Source organism: Lynx canadensis, chromosome B4 (genome assembly GCF_007474595.2).
Source record: "Lynx canadensis isolate LIC74 chromosome B4, mLynCan4.pri.v2, whole genome shotgun sequence".
Classification (NCBI taxonomy): Eukaryota; Metazoa; Chordata; class Mammalia; order Carnivora; family Felidae; genus Lynx; species Lynx canadensis.
Window position 1 is genome coordinate 27694669 of NC_044309.1, and position 22777 is coordinate 27717445.

At 44.8% G+C, this 22777-nt stretch overlaps 1 protein-coding gene and 1 non-coding gene across 10 annotated transcripts in view; one reads left to right on the forward strand and one right to left on the reverse strand.

Moving 5' to 3' along the window:
- The window catches only part of SVIL (supervillin), an 87857-nt gene that overhangs the window by 26571 nt on the left and 38509 nt on the right, over window positions 1–22777 (forward strand). For 3 of the 9 annotated variants that reach the window (XM_030321181.1, XM_030321182.1, XM_030321185.1), the window contains 4 exons: window positions 2884–3127; window positions 3588–4161; window positions 5001–5226; window positions 13994–14123. In XM_030321181.1, coding sequence (XP_030177041.1) covers window positions 2884–3127; window positions 3588–4161; window positions 5001–5226; window positions 13994–14123 — 1174 coding nt within the window. Of the gene's footprint in view, window positions 1–1035; window positions 1132–2883; window positions 3128–3587; window positions 4162–5000; window positions 5227–13993; window positions 14124–17809; window positions 17858–18407; window positions 18486–22777 lie in introns of all 9 variants that reach the window. The other 6 variants (XM_030321180.1, XM_030321183.1, XM_030321179.1 and 3 more) reach the window with 4 other exon arrangements.
- LOC115519540 lies at window positions 20323–20429 on the reverse strand. Its single transcript, XR_003970548.1, has one exon. It is a non-coding gene; the product is annotated as a U6 spliceosomal RNA (small nuclear RNA).

Sequence of the window (22777 nt, forward strand, 5' to 3'; positions counted from 1 at the left end):
CAAAGTAATTCAGAGATCATTGCTTCAATCAAGTGAGAACTTTTATCAGTGTTTTAAAAATTGCTTTTGTGCTTCCCCTGGACACACACACACACACACACACACACACACACACACACACTGTTCCTGAAGAAAGGAAGTTCATCTCCTTCAGGGCATGGCCATCCCACGAGGCATCTGTAGCAGCCCACTTCTGTGTACCTGCTGTTTGATCACTTCTTACCCAGCTGTTCCTCAGCCTCCTGGTGTATTTGTGGATGAGTACTTCATGCATTCATTAGGAACTCACGGCAGCTCAGCTTTTCCTTTTTTTTTTTTTTTAATGTTTATTTTTGAGACAGAGAGAGACAGCGCATGAGTAGGGGAGGGGCAGAGAGAGTGAGACACAGAATCTGAAGTAGGCTCCAGGCTCTGAGCTGTCAGCTCAGAGCCCGACACGGGGCTCAAATTCACAGAAGTGAACTCATGACCTGAGTGGAAGTCAGACGCTTAACCGACTGAGCCACCCTGGTGCCCCATTTTTTTTTTTTTTTTCATGTTTGAGTGGCTGTTGTAAACTAAGAAGCAACTACCTGTGGGAGTAAAACAGTAAACATAAACCAAAATTACCACCTGGTAAGGGCCCCGAATCTACTTTGATGTGCTTTATAGATCATATGAGTACACTGATTTTCTACAAAATGGATTGAGAACAACATTCCGAAACGTGGGCATTATCTACTGATTTGCTGGTGTCGATATCAGCTTTCCCTTAAGTTATTTTAAAAATCAGGGCATTTATTCTGAAGATAGGGTGAACCCTTTCCAAACTTTCAAAACCTGATCGTACGCCGTTTACTTTGCGTAGCCTGTTTCTTATTTCCTAAGTCTGTAATTGCTCTTCCCGTTCTTTTGTAATTTGCCCCCAAACACTTAGCAAATAATTGCGTGAAAATATTGATTTGCTGTTTCTGAATTTAAAACTGTGTTTTCCTTTAATGCTTCTTTTCTTCTCTCTCCTTACGAACGTTCCTTCTTTGGCAATTGCTTTTAAAGTGAACCTATCCCTGCTTCGTGCTCTGTGACCACCCACCCCGTAATGGCAAGACTTCCTAGTCCCACTGTAGCTAAGAGCCCTGTGTCGCCTGCCAGGTACTGGACAGAAGTAGCTGCATGCAGCCTGAGGGCAAAGGTCCTAGACAGCAGATGCATCTCATGCTCTGAATGCCTGTCATTTGCTTGAGAAACGAGTCAGAGCGACGAGCTGCTCTGGGAATGGATGGCAGTTTGTTTTGTCATAGTGCAAGACTCCGCTAACTCCGTGTAGGCCTGCATGAGAAACCATTTCGCCTACCTGCTTACGTTGTGTGTCGGAACTAGGATCACACTAACTCACTTACCCGCTTGTTTTGTTTCTGTTTTTCATGATCGTCGTAATCCCTGTGAGATTTCATTCTTCTAAAATACTAGCACTTAATGAAGATTAATAGGCAAATGGGGAGTTAACATGAATGTTGAAATTCCAGTAATACCCCAGTTTTTTAAAAACGCCTGTCATCGTAAAGACATGCTAAAAACAATCCTATAAATTTCTAACGTATAGAGAGACAAGGCCATGACATTTTGGGATTGGGACAATAATAATTCATAGTGTCTGCGCTTAGATGTTTTACTACTAAGTTTTCAGTTGTGGTGTTTTGAAAGTATGTCCTTACGGCATGTAAATATCCGCTCTGTTTTACTGTGAGGGACCAAATCACAACGGCTGAAAGTAAGGTTAGAAGAAGTCACGTGGCAGTACAGATATACGTGTGGCACCACCCAGAAGCAGGGGTCTCTTTGGCGAAGTAGGTGACCATTGCTCTCCTTGATCTGCGTTACCATCCGTTATACCCTGGAACACTGACCCTGCTCTCGGGTCTGGGACAGCTTGTGAATTGGTGATTTAATTGGAGTGCAGACAGGATATACTGTTCACTGGGCTTGGGAATTGGATTTGCCAGTGACATAAACATACATTGTCATAAACCTTCTAGGATCCACAGTGACCAGGTAACGGGAAGCCTTCTCCTCCACCTGAAAGTTGGAGGGACTTATCAGCACCTAATTTCCTTCACTTTTCCAAGTTACTGGTAGAAAGTTATGAGAGAAAATGCTATACGGAAGGAGTGAAAGGAATCTTTAAAATTGAACCATTTGTGTTTAGCTAGTGAAAATCAAAACTCTTGTTTTAAGTTTATTTTTCATTTTTGAGAGAGAGAGAGAGTGTGAGCAGGGGAGGAGCAGAGAGAGCGGGAGGGAGCATCTCAAGCAGGCTCTGTCATCACAGAGCCTGACGAGGAGCTCTCTCTCACAAACTGTGAGGTCGTGACCTGAGCCGAAATCAAGAATCAGACGCCCAACCAACTGAGCCACCCAGGCGCCCCCAAAACCAAAACCCTTTGTTACACCTATGTTGTTGGCCGAATGACTATATTATTTCCTAATTCTATAACATGAAAAGAATACCTCTGAACCACATACTTAGATAATGTCTAAATATGCCATCGGTAATGCCTTGGGACTCCCTTTAGCCTTACTTATTGATACTAACGATACACGTCCCTCTAAGATAAGGCATATCCAAACTGACTTCAGTTCCTTAAAGAGAAAATTCACTTTGTAGAAATAATTCAGAGCTAACGACCTGCTCTTTGAGAGATTGGTAATGCTGGTCTCCCCAGCCTGTTCTGCTAGCCGTGGTCTTAACAGCTAAATGGTGCCCACGCCTGTCTTAAATTTCTGTAGGGAGAAGTCAGCCCTGTTCAAAATTAAGTGACGCTGGAAAGAAAGTTAATATTCACAATTTAGCAGTGGGCTTTTGTTGGTTTTTCTCTGTGTCACCGACTTTTTTATCCCTTTCAGACTACAGGCATCTGCTCACCACAAGGCTTTAGCCAGAGACCAGGCAAACGAGGGCAGAGATTCTACCGAGCAAGGTGAACCTGACTCCTCCACTCTAAGCTTAGCAGAGAAGTTGGCCTTGTTTAACAAGTTGTCCCAGCCGGTCTCAAAAGCTATTTCTACCCGAAACAGAATAGACATGAGACAGAGGAGAATGAATGCTCGCTATCAAACTCAGCCAGTCACGCTTGGAGAGGTGGAGCAGGTGGGTACGCTGTGATCTGGTTCCTCTGCGGGAGGGGGGAGGGGGGCTGCGGTTCTTAAAACATAGGAACACAGTGTTGCTCCTAGGTTAGGGGTATAATGAAGGCGATCTACCTGTAAACTGTGTTACCTGTAAGCAACTAGGTAAGAACTTCTTTCCTAAGAGCGATAGCCATGCCAAGTACATTTCTCTTTTTCTGTTTTCCTAATTTGCTTGCCGAAAGCAGCTGGAATGAGTCCTTTCTGGAGAGAAAAAATAGGATCCACAATCTGCTTTTCACCCAGATGATTTTGATTAATGAGATGCATTATATAAAATATGTCTAGGGTTGGCTTCCCGCTAAGATAAGCAGTGAAACGGCACCACATGTGGTATTTCAGTCTATGCCAATCCATAAACTGGGATTTATATACACAGTCTTTTTGAATCAGCTTTTTGCATTTTAACTGTGTCCTCGCAGGTGCAAAGTGGAAAGCTCATTCCTTTCTCACCGACTATTAACACCTCTGTGTCCACCGTGGCATCTACAGTCCCTCCAATGTACGCTGGGGATCTTCGGCCAAAGCCACCTGTGGATGACATCCCAGGTGCCACTGACTATAGACTTCCGTCCTCAATAGAAAATTCAGAATCTCCGGTTAGAAGCATTCTGAAGTCCCAAGCCTGGAAGCCTTCAGCAGAGGGTAGTGGGAGCCGAGGAATGTTGAGAGAGTTTGGAGAGACAGAAAGCAAGAGAGTCTTGACAGGTGGAGATGGTGGCAAAGCGTACGGGTCCTGTGAGGAAGCAGAGCCATCGTGCCCCACCCTTAACAGAGTCTGGGAAGGAGACAGCCATAAGGAACCCAAGGATGCTGTTCCGAGAAGGGGAAGCCTGGAACTAGCTCATCCCCCCGTGGGCCACCTTGGTGACGAACTGAAGGAATTTTCCATGGCTAAAAGCATCACACAGGGGAGCCCAGACTTGAGGGACAGGAAGCCCTTTGAAGAGAAGGTCGGCGTGGAGAATGTCCCAAGAAGGAAGTTTTCACTAAGAGGTACGTTACTGCTCCTAAAGTTTTGAAAACCAACTGGGTTTTTGGTGCCTGTTTTGGCGTCTGCTTGGTTGCCTGTGTCTGTGATTATTTTTAACTCAATTAGGAAGACAGTTTGTAACTAGTATTGCTTACACATCATGGGTGAATCCTCCTCTCCCCACATCTCCCTTTCACATGAATCTGACCTGGATGAATCAATTTTTCAGCAATAAAAGTACCTGGAGCTCTTTCATACATCCTGACAAGGATTCTTGATGACTTTGGGCACATTAACTCACAGAACAGCCTTGTGACCTGCTGGCCCTGACAGTCCCTTTTATGAGTTGATGACCCCAAAAGGGCTAGGTAAGCGCAGGGAATAAGGGCTTGAACCCAGGACTGTGGATTTCCAGACTCTTTCTACAGTCCCGTTATGCCGACTAGGAAGCTCTGTTGCTGGTGGCTTTAGTCCTTCTTTTGCATTTCCATAAAATGATAGCGTGTAAGTTACAGTGCTGGTTTTGGTTTGTGATTATAGCCATTTGAAACAGAGAAAGCATTGCTTTGGAGGAGGAGAAACGTTTTGTAGCGTGTACTTAAAGCTAACATCCTGTGTCTTGCACATAGGAAAAGACACACAGTCACAAAACCATTTGCTGTGTGCAGTAACCCACTGGGCAGTTTGGTTTCCTCCCAGAGTGTAGCCTGCTATACAGATTTGCATAAATCCGAGTGGATTGGGTCACCCCCCTGCGCCCACGGATTGGATTGAACTCCCGGTGCGGGACCGCAGAGGGTGAACAGCTGGAAGAATGTCTGCCTGGAGGAGTGAGTGCTGACTTTGCTCCTCTCCTCCCCAGCGGCTGACTTCGGGGAGCCCGCTTCCGAGCAGACGGGCACAGCTGCCGGGAAAACTGGTGCTCAGGCTGCAACCCCCGTGTCCCGGAAGCAGCCAGAGCCTTCCGAGCAAGCACTGGAGAGGTACTCCAAGAGTCCGGGTGCGGTGTTTGCTGCCGGAGAGATCAAAGCGCCAGCTGTGGAGGGCATCCTCGACTCAGCCAGCAAAACCATGTCAATTAAAGAAAGGTAATACGATTTGATGATTGGGAAGTGATTCTGTGGGGGAGGAGCTGGCCGTTTGCTCGTAGAAAAAGATCTGAGTGATGGGCAGGGGTGACGTCACAAGCCTGGATGCTCAGGGGTGGTAGTGCCCGAGGAGCGCCAGTTCCAGACTCAAGATGAGGAAACACAGACATCTGCTTGCATCATTTGTTTGCAGTTCCGTTTGTTTTTTTGTTTTTTTGGTTTGCTTTTTTTTTTTCTCCATATGAAATTCTTGGACTAGCCAGCGACGGCAGCAGAGATCTTGGCTCTTTTCCCGTCAGACACGTGGCTTCAAATTGAATGCACCCGTGCTTTGTGACTATTTGTGTAAAGTATATGTAGATAGAATGAAGGTAAATCCATATTCGATCTTTGGGATTCGAATCTGAGTTTTGTTTATTCTACAGAAAGTGAAACGGATGACTTTGCTGAAGTGCGTTTAGAAATTTTGTATCAGGTAATAGCGGTGAAAGATTACATGTGAGTGTCGGGTAACACCGTAGCCTCATTTTATTCAAAAGGAGAGTGGAGGATAGAAAGGCTGGGTTTAAATAGGACAGATACAGGGAACCCGAGCTGAATATTTCAGGTCGTATTTTCCTTGTTAACCATTAGCCACCGTGGAATTAAGCGGCAAAAGACGTAATTGTGACAGGAAGACCAACCAGCAGAACCTTCTCTGCGCTTCTCCAATGTGACCGGCACAACCCGCCATGCCCACCCAGACCCTTCCTCAGCACCTCCCACCACTCAGAAGTTCTCTTGCGCTGTCCGACGGTGGCCGCTCTTATTTTTCTGGATACGTTTTGCACTGCCTAAGACTATATATCAAACCAGGATGAATACTCTGGTTTCTCTTCAGATCGTACAAATCTTTCGCCTTTTGTATCAAACCAGGCTGAGAATTGTTCGTTCTGTTTTTCAAGCCGAGCTTTTTGAGCATCACTCACAAAAAGCTAGGCAGATGGAGCCTTTCTCAACGGACAAATTAGTAACATTGTTAAATCTTACTTTGGCCTTTACCTGTTTAAAATTCACAGTAGATGCGGGCGCCTGGGTGGCTCAGCCAGGTAAGCGTCCAACCTTCGGTTTCGGCTAGGGTCATCATCTCAGTTTGTGAGTTCGAGCCCCACGTCAGGCTGTGCTTGGGATCCTCTCTCTCCCTCTCTCCCTGCCTCTACCCCCTTCGCGCACACATTCCCCTCTCTCTCTCTCTCTCTCTCTCTCTCTCTCTCTCTGTCATAATAATAAATAAAACTTAAAAAAAGATTCACAGTTACATGAGACTGCTAGACCAAGACTTAGATGAAGAACTGATGGGGTCAGCTAAGTGAGAGTGACGTCTTGAATCAGGGAAGCTGTCTGGCCTGTGCTTGTGTGAAGTCCTCCTCCTCTGAAACCTGGCCTAGAGAGACTTTGATCCCAGAGATCCTACTCTTGATAATCAGCTGGGTGAGAAGGAGGGGACATCATTTACGGGAATTAATGAGAAATATCACTCACCCACAAGTTCTGGCGTTTTATACATCAGAAAATATCTCTGGAATAAAATCCCCGCGAAACATACCATTATGCTCCCATTTTTCACAGAGGCTCATTAAGTAGATTCCGCGTCTCTGGTGGGGACTTAGGACTTTTGATGTCGTTTTGTGTCTATCCACTATGCAGTAATTCTTGATTCACCTGCTCATTTTTAGTCAATCTGAGTGTATCTGGGTCTTTCTGAAAACAGTTTTAGTCTTTTTTTTTTAATTTTGTTTAACGTTTATTCATTTTTTGATAGAGACAGAATGTGAGTGGGGGAGGGGCAGAGAGGGAGACCCAGAATCCAAAGCAGGCCCCAGGCTCCGAACTGACAGCCCAGAGCCCAATGCGGGGCTCGAACCCACGGACCGTGAGATCACGACCTGAGCTGAAGTCGGACGCTTAACCGACTGAGCCACCCAGGCACCCCTGAAAGCAGTTTTAATCTTAATGTAGAGTTCTCGTTTGTAGAAAATATGAGAGACTGTAAAGGCACAGTTGCTTAACCACCCGGACCTCATGGATGTCCAAGTTCAAGAATGGCCGTGAGGTTTCTGTGACCTGCCTGGAAGTGGGTTCAAAACCAGCTGTTGATCACAGGCACCATCTGGCTAGTGGGACACAGAACTTCTCAGTCTCCAGGGACTCCTGACCCCGATCTGTTGAGAACCATGACAGTAAAGAATACTTTTGCTCTTCGGTTTTTTTTAAATAACTGTTTAAAAAAAGGATGAGGGGACACTTTATTAGCAGCACTGCTTGTCACAAATTATGCTAACAGAAAATATATTGCCAGTGATCCTTTCCCCCTTATCTTGATAGTACTTTCATTTGTACTTTGCTGAAAAAGCAAACCTGTGTATCTTTATAATTCATCTGTGATCGTTTTTCCCTAAGTGGGGCTCTGATCGCTCCCTTCTGTTAAGAAAGAAGAAAGAATGAAGCTCGACCCATTTAAAATAAGAATGCTCTTTATATATTATGTGAGTGTCCCTTTTTCTTTTGTGAGGTGACACATAAAATAGAATTTTTTTAAAGTTTATTTATGTGTTTTGAGAGAGGGGGAGGGAGAGGGAAAGAGAGGGAGAGACAGAATCCCAAGCAGGATCCACACCATCAGCGCAGAGCCCAACGCGGGCCTCAAACCCACAAACCGTGAGGTCATGACCTGAGCTGAGATCAAGAGTCAGATGCTTGGGGCGCCTGGGTGGCTTAGTCGGTTAGGCGTCCGACTTCGGCTCAGGTCATGATCTCGCGGTCTGTGAGTTCGAGCCCCGCATCGGGCTCTGTGCTGATAGCTCAGAGCGTGGAGCCTGCTTCGGATTCTGTGTCTCCCTCTCTCTCTGCCCCTCCCCCATTCATGCTCTGTCTCTCTCTCTCTCAAAAATAAATAAAACATTAAAAAAATTTTTAAAAAGTCAGATGCTTAACCGACTGAGCCACGCAGGCGCCCCTAAATGGAACTTTTAACCCTTACTGTAATTTCTTCGGACTGCCTCATTTTGCCAAAGGAGGGGTTTGGCTCCCAGGGCCACTAGGGCCCACGCGGGGAACTGACCGGTGCAGGCAGTGGTCCCCACCTTCCCCGTGGTAGGCGGGGTGGCACTGCCGTGCGCTCACGCTGGCCTGCAGGCAGCTAACGTGTGTGGTCTCGCTAGGAAACTGACTGGAGGACACCAGTGCTAGCTGGACATAAGGGTCAGCAAGATTTGCCCCCCTCCTGTGTTAATTTTCTCAATGCACGCGTTCTCGTGGCTCATTTCCAGTTTCACACTCCCATTTCCGACTCTTAAGAAGTAGAGACTGGACTTTGCAGAGTTCCTTTACCGCTTCTGCGAAAAAGCTGCAGCCCCGAGGATGCAGTTCTGGCCTCCTCCGCCTCGTGAATCGTCTCCTTTCTGCTCAGGACGGGGGCGTGCTGAGCCTCCGGTCTGAGGAGCACCCGGGGCCATGTGCTGTCCTCTGCATTTTTCATGCACTAACTACCTCATTAGTGCTGAAGGGAGCCCTAGCAGGGAGCCAGCGTTATCCCCACTTTGTACATAGTAACTAGGACCTAGGAAAGTGTAGCAACTAAGAAATTACCGGAAGTCCTCAATATGCTCCCCTTTTCTAGGGCAGGCTGAAGGTTCAAGCAGACATGCCTAAAGGTTCCTTCTCTTTCTTTGTCTTTGCTGATATCCAGAATATGAAGTTTGAACCGTCACTAACACAAAACTTAGGACACAATCGGCTTTTGCCCCTGGATTAATAAAGTCACAGTTTCGTAACTGCCTAAATGATTTGGGTTTAAATCATCCCTGGCTGGGTACTTCTTTGAAAAACATTATAAATCGAGTAAGTTGTGTGTTCCTTAGGCCTAAAACCTTTGAAACCTCTTCAGAAGTGCGCCAGGCTATTAGAAATCTTTTCCACAGTTACTGAAGCAATGGTATCTGTGTGTTCATATTCAGGAGATTACTAAAAAAGGCAAAAAAGCCATCCTGTCTTGTGAGGGCTTAGCTGAACTCCCGGGAATGGTGAAGAATGTGCCCCACGCCTCTCGCCAGCCTGCAGAGTCCCCTGCACGCCTCTCCACCCACCCTTGGCCTGCTCCCCACCAGCCAGAGACTGTGTCCATGCTTCCCCGGCAAGGACTGGAGGCTCTTGCTGGAGATTTCAGCCACCAGAGGGCCCCCAGCTTTACGTAAGAATCATGACAGGAGGTGTGTTTCTCCTTTGCAGCCTCCTTTTCTGATCTTTGATTTGTCCCCTTTTGAAAGACACACTAGCTCACTCCTGCGGCCTGCAGACTAGCCAAGACCAAGATCGGATACGAGTCCTAATCGGTGCCGGTCAGTCCTATCTGAAATCTGCCTGGTGCCTATGATTGTCTGAAACGAGGGGGCATTTTCAAAGGGGGAGGAGAAAAACCACATGAGATGAGGGGCCATGTGGTTTGCCTGTCCCGTATTTGACCCAGCCCTGACTGCTGTGAGCCTGCAGAACCCGTTCTAATCAGGCAGGGCTCTCAGACCAGGGCCGCTGAGCACAGCCACGTCAGGCCAGTGTCCCCCGCTGAGAAAGTGTGGGCTGTGGCAAGACAGGCAGACATTTCCCCCCGGGTGGCCTGGCGAGCACACAGCGCGGTGGCCCCTGGCCAGGCCTTGGGGTTAATAGGCTAACACGGTGCCACTCACTGGGCTCTCCACCTCAGACTAAGCAGATGCCCAGGCTCTCAACATCACAGCCCTGCAAGCAGTGCTTGGACTTGGCGGATGTTACAAGCGCTGACAGTCGTTTGAATTGCATAGGCAGTAATTTATGGCATGTGTAGGACCTGACGTTTCACGCCTCGGCCCCTGCCAGCGCATAGCGGTCTCGCCGACTCCGGAGGGTCGTGGGATCGCAGGAGGAGAGAACGTGTTTGGAAAGGTCTCCCGCCCTCCTCAGCTTGTTGAACACCAAGTAGGAAATCCGAAGGGACAGGAATGATACATTTAAGTTTCAGTGCGTGTTATTTGTAAGTTTCCCGTCATGTCATTTGCACTCTGCAAGCTAGGGCAGGGTCCAAGTACCCTGTGCGCTGAATCGAACCACCGTCTCTTCCATGGTATTCTGGTTACTCTGTAGTCTTTGGAAACTCCTGATGATGACCCTGCCAGCACTTCCAGAAGTAAGATTTTAGGGTTTTGGAATGGAGGAATTCTTTGAAGGCCATCCCAGGGGGAGAAAAGAACATTATAAGCAAGCCAGAATACTCTGCAGTTTCTAAAACAGGAGGACAAAAACATGTCTGGACAGCTAACACACTAATGTAGTGAGACAAGCCACCTATTGGGAGGCAGGGCACCCCTGCACGGGAACCATATCACCCTGCCCCAGTGACGTACAGCCTGACCTCCGTCAACGAAATCCTTGGCCTGTATGTGTACTCGTGCCTTGTCCGTCGCATCGGGGACAATAACCAGTTTCTCTGAGGTTGCTGTGTAGAGCAGTAGAGTGTCAGGTGGACTATAATATAAGCTGGTTATAGATTCCACACTTTGATTTTTTTCTAAGTCGGGTTTATATCGCTCAGAGCCACCACTGAGGAAACCATACGGTTACTTGGATTATGTTGTCATTGCTCTGGATTCCCAGGAGCTTTGTTGTGAGAATGTTCTCAAGGACTGTAGTGCATTATTTCCCATAAAGCCAACTCACGAGGATGAATTTGACGTTTTAGAATCTCTCAACTCATTTGGAATCAACTCTGATTAAAAAGGTAGATGGGAGGCTGGGTGGCTCAGTCGGTTAAGCATTGACTCCTGATTTCAGCTCAGGTCATGATCTCACGGGTTTGTGAGATCGAGCCCCGCATCGTCAGGCTCTGTACTGACAGTGCAGAGCCTGCTTGGGATTCTCTCTCTCTCTCTCTCTCTCTCTCTCTCTCTCTCAAAATAAAAAAACAAACTTAAAAAAAAAAAAGGTAGATGGACAAGATGAATAACGGCTGGTCTGTGTCAAAGGTGAAGTAAGACACGGAAGCTGGCTCTGAGACCAATTTGCAAGAATGTCAGGGAGATGAATGTCTCTCGTCACAAGATGGTGAATTGGAAGTACTTCTTCACTTGAGTGTAAGAGGACTGGCATGCCCCCTTTTTGAAAATCTCATTTATAGACCCTTTGAAACCTTCGAAAGCTCTATGCAAATACTAATTATTTTTTCATGATTTTATTATTTTTGCTCATTAGAATAAAACCGACTCATTCAAAATAATTAGAGAAAAGATGAGTCATTATATAGTCTGATGAAAACACCTGAAGGCATTGAGAATTTGTATTTAAGTGCACAAACTAGTCCTTGTAGCATGCAGAGTACTGTCAAACCTCACAGATCACAGCAGGTAGGGCTAACTGAAACCTTTAGCCAAATGGGGCCTGTCTTAGAGAGTATGATTCCGACTCTAATCGCCAATGTGGTTTTTTCCTCCACCACCAAGTGTCTCTGACACCAGCTGGGAGTCCCTACAATTCAACTCAATTCTGATGCTGTGTACCTCAAGTTGACATCAGATCCTACAGGTTAAGTGCTCCGTCCTATAAGACTGCCCCCCAACACACATACACACACACACACACACACTTCAGATGCCAGTGACAGGGCCACGTTGTCACCTGGGCTTTTCACCCTACAGGCTATAGATTGGAGATTCCGGTGACCCGCTCCTTGGGTTTGATTTACTAGAGAATCTCACAGAACTTAGATAAATGTTTTGCTCACTAGATCTCAAGTTTATTATGGATGGATATAACACAAGAAGAGCTAGATGGAAGATCATAGCGCCAGGTATAGGGAAAGGGCGTGGAGCCCCCACGCTCTCTCCAAGCTCACTCCTCTCCCCCACTCTCCACATGTCCACCAACCTACAAGCTGTCTGAGCCCCATTCTTCTGGGTGTTTATAGAGGCATCATTACATAGGCGTAGTCGATTAGATCATTGGCCATTGGTGAGAGATTCCACCTCCAGCCACTCTCCCCTCTCCAGAAGTCAGGGGGCATGAAAGTCCCACCCCTCTAATCAATATTTGTGATTAGAGGCAATCAGTTCCCATCCTTAGGTGCTTCCCCAAATGCACCTGATTAATAGACACCTCTGTCATTCTCATCACTTAGGAAATTCCAAGGGTTTCGGCAGCTCTAGGCCCAGAAAGTTGATGAAAACCAAGTATATATTTCCCACTATAAATCACAGTATCACAGACTGATAAGTGGCATTATATCAGTTTTATAGAATGGTCATTTGAGGTCTTATCTGTCGCATCGTGGAAGGGAAGGGAAGGAAAAGGAAGAGTAAGGGACAGGTCCAGAGTTCGAAGCTTCTGCCCCTTTGGGGGAGTTCTTTTCTTTGTTGCTTACTCTGCGTTATTTGAATGAATGGACAAGTTTAAGGTTAAGGTATGATTGTGTATAAGTTTGTAGATGGAAGTGGATTCTTATTCAAGTACTGGAAAGTTTGCTTTTTTATTTGCTTAGAAAAACTTTTATCGAGGAGCAGAATATATTTCATCCCATCTCCAATTCAAATATTTAGTGGAGTCAGGAAAATTAGTAGAAGGGACCTAAGAGACCATTGAGTCCAGTTCCCAGTATGACCAATATGGAAAGGAGGCCAGGCTACTTGACCAGAGTTCACGGCCAAGCTAGGGTTGATGTGCTGCTTTAAAATATGCAAGTTATGCACATGCACTAGGATGTTTAAAAGACTTGGCCGGGCAGGCTCTGCAGAGGGCAAAAGGGGTCTAAATCCCTTTTTTTTTTTTTTCCCAGTCTTTAAATTGTTTGAGCATCAGCTCAAATGAGTTTAACGATAACCACATTTTTCCCTTTTATCTTTCCCATGTTTGTCCAACTTAAATGCCCAAGACTGCTTCGTTCATCGTAGGGGAGTGAGCCAAAACAGCCTCATGCTCACGAAAATAGCCTTTCACAGATTGTAGCATCCAGGCAGCTCCGTATCAAGTTACACCAGAGTTGAGCTAAAGTAGGTTAGGTAAAAATCTCAATTAATTAGATTCTTTTTTTGTATGTGGCTTTCCCCAGGAGGAAAGTTGGAGTAATCATTTTTCAAAAATGGGTTTGTAGAGAACAGTTTCTGTATTTAGAAGATAGATTCGAAAGACCAAGTGCATTTGGAGGAAAAGGACAGGGCTTAGAGTACAGGAAGAGAAGAAAATCTTAAACATTTGTTTGCCTTTTATTGAAAGGTACAAGACGATGGTTAATTTTTTATAGCTTTTAGTTTTGAAACCCATTTCTGCTGTGTTTTCTGCAAAGGAGTACCATCCAATCCAGCTGTAGTCATTAAATGCTATTTTACCAAGTGACCAGAAGGGGTCATTAGAGGACATTTTTCTCTGGGGATGGTTACCTTAATCTCTTTGCTCTCAGGGTAAGGGCAAGGGAAAAACACAGAGATTCCTTTGGTAGAATGATGAAGCATCTTTATCTGGCAAGTGAGATTTCAGGTTTGCATTGTAATCAACTTAAAATTTGGGGGGCAGGGTGCATCTTAGAAAAGGGAATGGTTATGTTAATTTTCCAGGCATAACTTACTTCAGGATGAATGAAACGCAAAAAGATTAAAATTCAGTAGCTGTGGTCACGTATTGACCAAAGACTTCTAACTGACCCAAATTATGGTTCTGTTACAAGTAAGAGTGTGGTGCTGAACCCCTTTTGGTTGGCGTGTTTTCCCCTCAGATTAGCACTGTTGAGGAAAAGCGGTGAAGAGGATTGGAAAAACAGACTTAGCAGAAAGCAGGAGTATGGCAAAGCGTCTATCGCCGGTGGCCTGCACGTACAAGAAACGGAACAGTCCCTCAAGAAGAAGGTAATGCTTTACGTGTTCGGGAAAAGCACTCAACTAACATCATGCCTGGACGTGCATCAGATAGGCGAGCATGCATACCTTGACTAATTACCACCCTGTGAAACACTGTCTTGCCTTTTGGGTTCGCACTGTGCACCTGTCACACAGCAGCTGAAATTGATCAAAAGGTAAAGGCTTGAGATGTTATCAAACTGGTGAGAGCACTGCATACATAAGGCGTCCGCAAGCAAGTCCCTACATTTTGAAGTGTGTACTCTTACTTCGGTTTAAAACCTTCCTGAAACGCAGTCTGACTTTACAATGTTATTAAAACCTTTGTAATGAAAATCTTTAATCGACCACTAGCAGTTTATAAGTTGGCATATCAGATGTGGACTCGAATGCGCCACACTGAGATTTAAAACCCACGCACCCAGAACAAGGACATGACGGTGGTCAGTGCGTACTTATTTTCGTGATCCTGAGCATGTTTTACAGTGAGCCGGTGTGCCTTTTGTTGAGGATGTACAGCAACCTATGTTAACAAGTTTAAATAAAATCAAGTAATACATTGTTATCGATACTGGCAAGCATGTCCTATGGAAAAGCAGTGATGAACTGTTAAATTACGAGTGTAATGATGACCAGCTTTTGACGAGTTAGTGCACACTTTCAAAGCGGACGGTAACTTTCCTGTTGCTTGGCCCTACGATTGTAAATGCATGTGCTGGCTGGAGGCAAGGTGGCCACGTGTGACACGTCCTCTGGCCAACTTCTAGGGTTAAAAGTCTTCAAACAGAAATGAAAAACAAACAAACCACTTCCAACAGGACGATCACCTGTACCTCCTTTAGTTCTAAAACAACTTAGCATCTGTGGCAGAGGGGAATAGTGAATGTGGCCTTTATGCATGCAGAAACTTACATGAAAGGGAAGCATCCATGCAGGACGGTGAGGCAGGAACTCGGATACTCCTTTATGTGGTACCTGTGTGTCTTCATACGTTAGATTAGAACAACAATTTATATTTCCTTTTTTGAGACATATATGATATTAAAGATAATGGCTAAAGACATGTGATTTCAGCCATTTGTAAAGTTCTCCAATTCAGTCGGATATTTAAAAGCGTAGGTGTGAAATTTGGATTTCAAGAATGAGATCCTGAAGTGGAAAAGACAGGGTCCTTCGATCGTATCCCTGTTGCCCACAAACTTTATCTAAAAGGGTTTTGAAATCACCGCTTCTAAAGACGTTAACACTCACCTCCTGTTGGTCCTTTTGGAAGATGCAAAGGAGCCATAGGAGCTGACAGTCCCCTATGGCCAGGCGGAAGTTCAAATACAGCTATCGTGCACATGGCCAGCTAGAGTCCTTGTGAGGAGTGAATGCGATAAGAGCCCTATCGCACTGGGGGGTTGCGGGAGATTGGGGGATCATTTGAGCTGTGACCACCAGAAGGCTGTGAGTGTAGGGGGTGAGATCCGAACTGCCTCACACCTGGCTAAGGTTTTCAGAAGGCAAGAGTCCTAAGCAGGGTAGGGTAGCCCCTGGGGGTGGAAATGCAGTCAACAGAAGCACTGGGGCCCTAAGTGTGCCTGGGGCCCATGTGTGCAAGGATGTCTCTGGGCTCCTGGACGCTGCAGATTCTGCAGCAGTAGTGAACTCACTATTCCTCCTCCTCCTCCTCCTCCTCCTCCTCCTCCTCCTCCTCCTCCTCCTCAGTGACCTAGTTCACTCTGGCCTGAGACGGTAAGCTCTTTGAAGTTAAAATAAGCCGATCTATTTTAGGCTTTTGTGGCAGACATTGGGAAATCTCAAGTTCTGTTGAGGTCAAGTGGTTTGCGCATGGCCCCTGATAAGCCCTTGGCTTCTTTTCTTCCCAAGGGCTGGCAGTATATTTCAGTCACACCTTCGCTGGGCTTAGATGTGAGGTGCCTCGAGCCTACTCTGTCTTCAGGCAGTCCCCCCACAGCTGAGGAGTCCTTGGGAGACACCACCACTTGCCGGGTGTCTGAATCCTGCCCCAGAGAGAGAAGGACGTTCATGCTGCCTGGTGCATGCCGATGGGATCTTGCTGCATGGGCTGGATCTAGGCTTGCTGCCGGAGAGCTCTGCAAAGGGGAGCAAGCTCCGGAACCTTCCATCTTTAACACCAAGACAGGAAGGGAGCTGGTTATAGAGTCAAGGCATCACTTGCGGCACAGTTTGTGCATTCATGAAGGGCACATAATTTCTGGGTGCCGTTCCTTTTACAGTTTGCCCTCCTCCAGCTTTTGGGTGTCGTAAGCGCAGTCCCACGAGCTGCAGCCTGTGGAAATGCAGAGGAGACAGGAACTAGAGACAGGACTGTCTAGAAATCACAGCCATTGCCCCTCTGAAAATCCTTGCTGTCCAATAAAAATAGAATGTGAGCAACGTAAGTGATCTTAGATTGTCTAGGAACCATGTTAAAAAAAAATGTGAAAGGATGCCTTAAAAATCTGTAAGTGTTTTGTCTCTGTCAAAGAGTTTGTCCTCAAACGAAACCAATCTGTGGTTGCTCTAACCAGCATCTCCTTTGGGATCCTATCTGGTAAGAAAATATTCTTTTAGCCCATGCATAGATTTGGAGAACTAAGGTAGAGTTTTCCTTCCCCTAGTAAAAGACTAGTCGTGTCTCAGAGAATCTGTAACTTAATAGGAGTTCTCAGCTTTCCAAATTTATTCCCCCAGAATCAGGATTGATGGTTTGGAGCTTCCGAGCACCAATCGTTTACATGGCTGACTCTCTCATTTCCTGTAACAACCAATCTGGGTTCTTTCTCCTCTTTCTTTCCCTTCCTCTCTCTAGGCCACTCTTCTCTCTTCTTTCTCCCGTTCTTGGTTTAGTCTAGGGCAGCGCTAACCTGACTTAGACATTTTTGCTTTTGCAACATCTATAATGAGTTCTGAAGATGAGAAGGCCATTTGGTTTCTAGATTTGGCCTGGTCCACACTGTATGGAATGTGTGCACTTGAACCTGATCTGGAGACCGTTTCTTCCAGGGTAACTCATTCCATCCAAAGAGCAAGAAAAATAATGCAAAGTTGTAAAAGCAGGAGTCTGTCTGTTACAGCTCAGTTGCATGTATTTATTTTTATCAAGTAATTACTCTAAATCTCAACCTCATTTTGGCATACTTGACCTTAAGGCAGATAGTGAGTCCCATGCATTTTGTTAAGATAATCATCCAGTATATCAGACTTTTTCCAGGAAATGAAATGACTTTATAGACTTTGCCATCACCACCCAGCTCTATGTCTGAGTCACAGATAGGGACTGGATATCCAGCTGCCCTCTATAGTATCAGGTCTGGGGAATCAAGTTGAGACCTATGATGTCCCCAGGGCACGTTCTTGACGATTCAAGGAAGGTAAATCTGCCAATTCAGGGTCTAATTGTCTGCTGCCTTTGAAATTCCAAATCACAATTCAGGAAACAGTCTATTGAAAGGCCTAAGGGAGGAGGGAGAGAAAAGGCTGATGGTATGACCTTCACATTAAAGATTCTCATCCCACTGATGGAATGTGAGTTTACTTGGTGTTTGGGCCACCCGACTGTGTGTGTGAGCATGCGCATGCATCTAATGGAACCCAGGCACAAAATCCTTGAAAATGATTGTGACACCCTTAACCCAACCCTACTCTTCCAGCAGTCCGCAATGTTTCCTATTTGTTTTAACCTGTAGGAAGAAGGAGGATTTGCAGATGATAGTGCCATTTCTAATCTGCTTTGGGTAAGCCTGACTCTAACATAGGTGTCCTCTAGATGACAGCCAGAATTCTACGTCTACCTCACCACATGTAATCTCATCAGTGATGGTTCCCTCTGAGGCCCTCGTGTTTGGTTTCTTACCCCGAGGCAAGATGCCGCCTCTATTCAGAGGAGAGAGCTATCCTGTTACTTTAATTTTTTTTTTTAAATCATAGAATGAAAAATTGGAAACGACTTCAAATGAGATATTTTACATTAAATGCTAAAGCTGTCCATTAAAGTCCTGGTTCCCCTCTCCGTAACCGAGTTATCATATAAATTGCAGGAATCTTGTCGTTAACTCATTTAATTACAGCACAGACCTGACTCGGGTGTATTTACTGTGCTCGTATGGATTTATGTTAGCATTCTAAGAAAACAAACGGGCAGGACTCTCTTGAAAAGAGAGCTGAAATTGCAATGAGTAAATTAACATTCTGTCCAAGAAATCCTTGTTTTTGTCTCTCCTTTTCCCCACCCTGCTCTGATAAACCTTCTCTTTTCACCTCTAATCCTCTTGCTTTGCTCTATAGGAACCTGTATATGCTTCTACTTATTCTCCTGCTATACCTGCTGCCCATAAATACCTGTCTTTTGTATCTATTAATCAGGTGAGGAAAAGCCTACACATTTTAAGCCTCATTGCAATTTCCGAGCAGTAGGGAAGAACTTGTTTCGTTTGGAGAAGTAACTCCCTTGCAGCATTTCGGTGTGCGTGTTTGTGCGTGTGCGTGCGCGTGTGAGAGAGAGCGAGCGAGAGAGTGCGGGATCGGTTCTTCATATATTTACAATCTGTCACACATTTCACATCCTTGGGTCAGACTCTTAGACTTGATGGCATTAATTCACCTCATAATCACGGAACTGGAGTAAGAGGAAAATTCCCCCTTTTAATCTCCAAGCATTATATTCTAAGTCAAGTCAGGAGCCTAAGGAACGTACCAGAGTGTTCCGGCTCCCACTCAGGAACCCTGCCATCTTGCTTAGCTTGGTAAGGGAAGGTGTGGTGGAGGCAGTTGAGTGTGGACGGGCCTGAGAGGAAGACAGAGCAAGGAAGAGGCTATTCTGACAGGAACTGCTTGCAGTCATCGCCTGAAAGGAGGAAGCACAGACCTCCTGCCCCCTTACCTTCTGTCTTCACAGTACCTCATCTGAGCCCCACCCCAGAAGGGAGACCTGGCTTGGGCTGAATAATCCTGCTGGTACATAATACATGATGATGTTTAAAGCCAGAAATACCAGTGGTTGGTTTTTATTCCCCTTGGAATGTCCCTGGTGTCAAAATAGCTGTGAAAAGCGCCTGCATCCGCTTCGTCATGAATCCAAGATTCTCGCCTCCAACTGTCTGAGGGAACTTACCTAGCCATTTCCCTCTGCGGGCCTCCGTCTCCTCATCGGAATGGGGACTTTCAGACCTCTCAGGCGTCCTCCATCTAAAAATCTCATGACTATACTATACTGTTCCGTTAGGACTAGTGACGACAAAACAGGTCTTTGAGTGAGAGGCACAAAGACCTCATTGCAAATACGAGAGGGACAGAGTGCTGTCAGAGAGAGGTGCCTGGTGAGCCCTCATACTACATCTTGACATCTTCACAATGGAATCTGCCCATTTTTCTCCCCAAGGCAGCCTCTTCCTTAACTCTCCTAGGCTCTTCCGGAGTTGAGAATGCTGATCTGTGAGAGGCCAGCCCCACACAGACAGCAGTGTCCACCCCAAAAGACAGGCCGAAATCTGGAGCAAACCTGCCGTTCTGTCACTAAGGGGGAGCAGGGATGGATGATTTCTTCTAAATAAGTCATATTAAACTTTAAAAGAAAAGGTGTATCATTGAACTCTTTAAATATAAATTTTGTATATTACACACACACACACACACATCTATACACTTTTTAAATAAACTTTATTTTTTAAGGAGTGTTAGGTTCACAGCAAAATTGAGCCAAAAGTACAGAGATTTCCTATATACCTTCTGTGCCCCCCCCCCCACACACACACATAGCCTTCCCCACTACCAACATCCCATACTAGAGTGGTACATTTGTTAAAATGGTTGAACCTACATTGACACGTCATTATTGCCCAGTGTCCATAGTTTACATCTGGGTTCGGCCTTGGTGTGCATTCTCTAGATTTTGACAAATGCATAGTGACATATATCCATCATCAATTACAGTGTCATATAGACTAGTTTCACTGCCCTAAAAAACCTCTGCACTCCATCTGTTTATACCTCCCTCCCTCTGATCCTTGGCAATTTCTTTACTGTCTCTGTGCTTTTGTCTTAGAATGTCATATCGTTGGAATCATTGAGTTGGTTTTCAGACCAGCTTCTTTCACTTTGTAATATGCATTTGAGTTTCTCCATGTCTTTTTATGACTTGATAGCCTGTTGCTTTTTAATCCTGAATAATATTCTCCCCGGATGTACCACAGTTTGTTTGGTTAAAAATATGGAACACTTCACGAATCTGTGTGTCATCCTTGCACAAGGAGCCATGCTAACTTCTGTGTATCGTTCCAATTTTAGTACATGTGCTGCCGAAGCGAGCACGTACCACGGTTTATTTATCCATTTGCTTGCTGAAGGGCATCTTGGTGGCTTCCAAGTTTTGGCAATTATGAGTAAAGCTGCTATAAATATCCATACGCAGGTTTTTGTGTAGCTATAGATTTTCAACTCATCTGGGTATCAAGGAGCACAGTTGCTGGATCATATGGTAAGAGTATGTTTAGTTTTGTGAGAAACTGCCAGATTGTCTTACAAAGTGGCTGTACCCAAGTTTGCATTCCCACCAGCGAAAAAAACCCCAGAGTTCCTGTTGCTGCACATCCTTCCCAGCACTTGCTCTTGTCAGTGTTCTGGATTTTGGCCATTCTGATGGGTGTGTGGTGGTATCTCACAGGTGTCTGAATTTGCAATGACATGTCACAATGACATATGATTTGGAACACCTTTTCATATGCTTGTGTGCCACCCATAGATCTTCTTTGGTGAGATGTCTGTTCCGATCTTTGCCCGTCTTTTAATCGGTTGTTTTCTTATTGTTGAGCGTTAAGAGTTCTTTGTATATTTTTGGATGACATTTCTTTATCAGATGTGTCTTTTGAAGATATTTTCTCTCAGTCTGTGGCTTGTCTTCTCATTCTCTTGACAGTGGCTTTCACAGAGCAAAGGCTTTTTCATTTCAGTGAATTTCAGTTTATCAGTTCTTTCATTAGTGTTACATCTAGAAAGTCATCATTGAATTCAAGGTCATCTAGAGTTTTCTTCTATGTTATCTTCTACGAATTTTATAGTTTGGCATTTTACATTTAGATTTATGATTCATCTTGAGTTAATTTTTGTGAAGGATGTAAAGTCTGTGTCTAGATTCTCTTTTTTTCTTTCTTTCTTTCTTTCTTTCTTTCTTTCTTTCTTTCTTTCTTTCTTTCTTTCTTTTGTTTCATGTGGATGTCCAGTTGTTCTAGCACCACTTGTTGAAAAGACCTGTCTTATGTTCACTGTATTGCCTTGGACTTTTCACAGATTAGTTGAGTATATTTATATGAATGCATTTCTGGGCTCTTTTCCTCCCCCCCCCCTTTTTTTGAGAGAGAGAGATAGAGAGCAAGTGAGGAAAGGGCAGAGAAAGAGGGAGACAGAATCCCAAGCAGGCTCCATGCTGTCAGCAAAGAGCCCGATGTGGGGCTTGAACCCACAAACTGTGAGATCATGACCTGAGCCAAAGTCAAGAATCAGATGCTTATCAACTGAGCCACCCAGGTGGGATTGATCTATTTGTTTGTTTTTTTCTTGATTACTGTAACTTTACAGTAAATCTCAAAATCAGGTAGGGTCAGTCCTCCAACTTCATTCTTCTCCTTCAATATCGTATTGGCTATTTTGGATCTTTTCCCTCTCCATATAAACTTTAGAATCAGTTCATCAGTATCCACAAGGTGACTTGCTGGGATTTTTATTGAAATTGTACCAAATTGTAGGAAGAACTGGCATCTGTAAGAAGTTGGAAAGAACTCGCATTTTGACAGTATTGCAGCTTCCAATCCATGAACGTGGGATATCTCTCCATATATTTTTAAGTTTTAAGAAAAATGCCATTTACCACAGGTAGTTTATGTTTAATCACTTCAACATTAAAATAGGCTTAAAAATCTATATTTTTGTATCTTGACAACTTTCCCAGATAAATATTTTATGTACCAACCTTTTAGCATTAGCTCATCAGTGTTCTCTGAGACTCCTTTCCTCCTGCAGTCCTGGTATCTGTGTTCACTAATGCAGAGCCTCAGAAAAGAAAACAGAGCATTACAACAGCACACACGTTCTGTCTAAATGGACTATTTGTCTCTTTGTTGGGCTTTAACACACATTTCCTTCTTCCTCACATGCCTCCCAACTGTACCAGAATAAGATTTCCCTGTATTCCCCTCCCTTCATCTTAGTCCCTGGTAGATGTGGCAAGACCATGTTATGGTTACTTTGAGGTCTAAGCCTAGTTGTGGTCTTTTTCATATTTTGTTCAGGCCACTTGAGGCTGCATGCGCTAATGAGGTACTGAAATCACCAAAGGAGGGGGCAAAGTCATATTTCTTTTAACAGTACACAGAATTCGAAATGGTGATAGCATTTTTTAAAAGCAAGAAGTACTGATTTGTTACTTTGCCTTATTTTTACTACTTCATCTGTGCTCTTATAATTTCTTCCAACACTATAGTTTAACTAGATGTGAATAAGATAAAAATTTAAAAGCCAGATCACAGTATTTCCTAACCATGAAGCTCTCTAGTTGTGTTAATGGGAGAGTAGTAATCCTATTAAAGCGTGGTAGATCTGTTTCTTACGTTATCACCTGTCAGCAACATGTGGGAAGATTTGTACTAGGCATTTTCAGTAGGTAT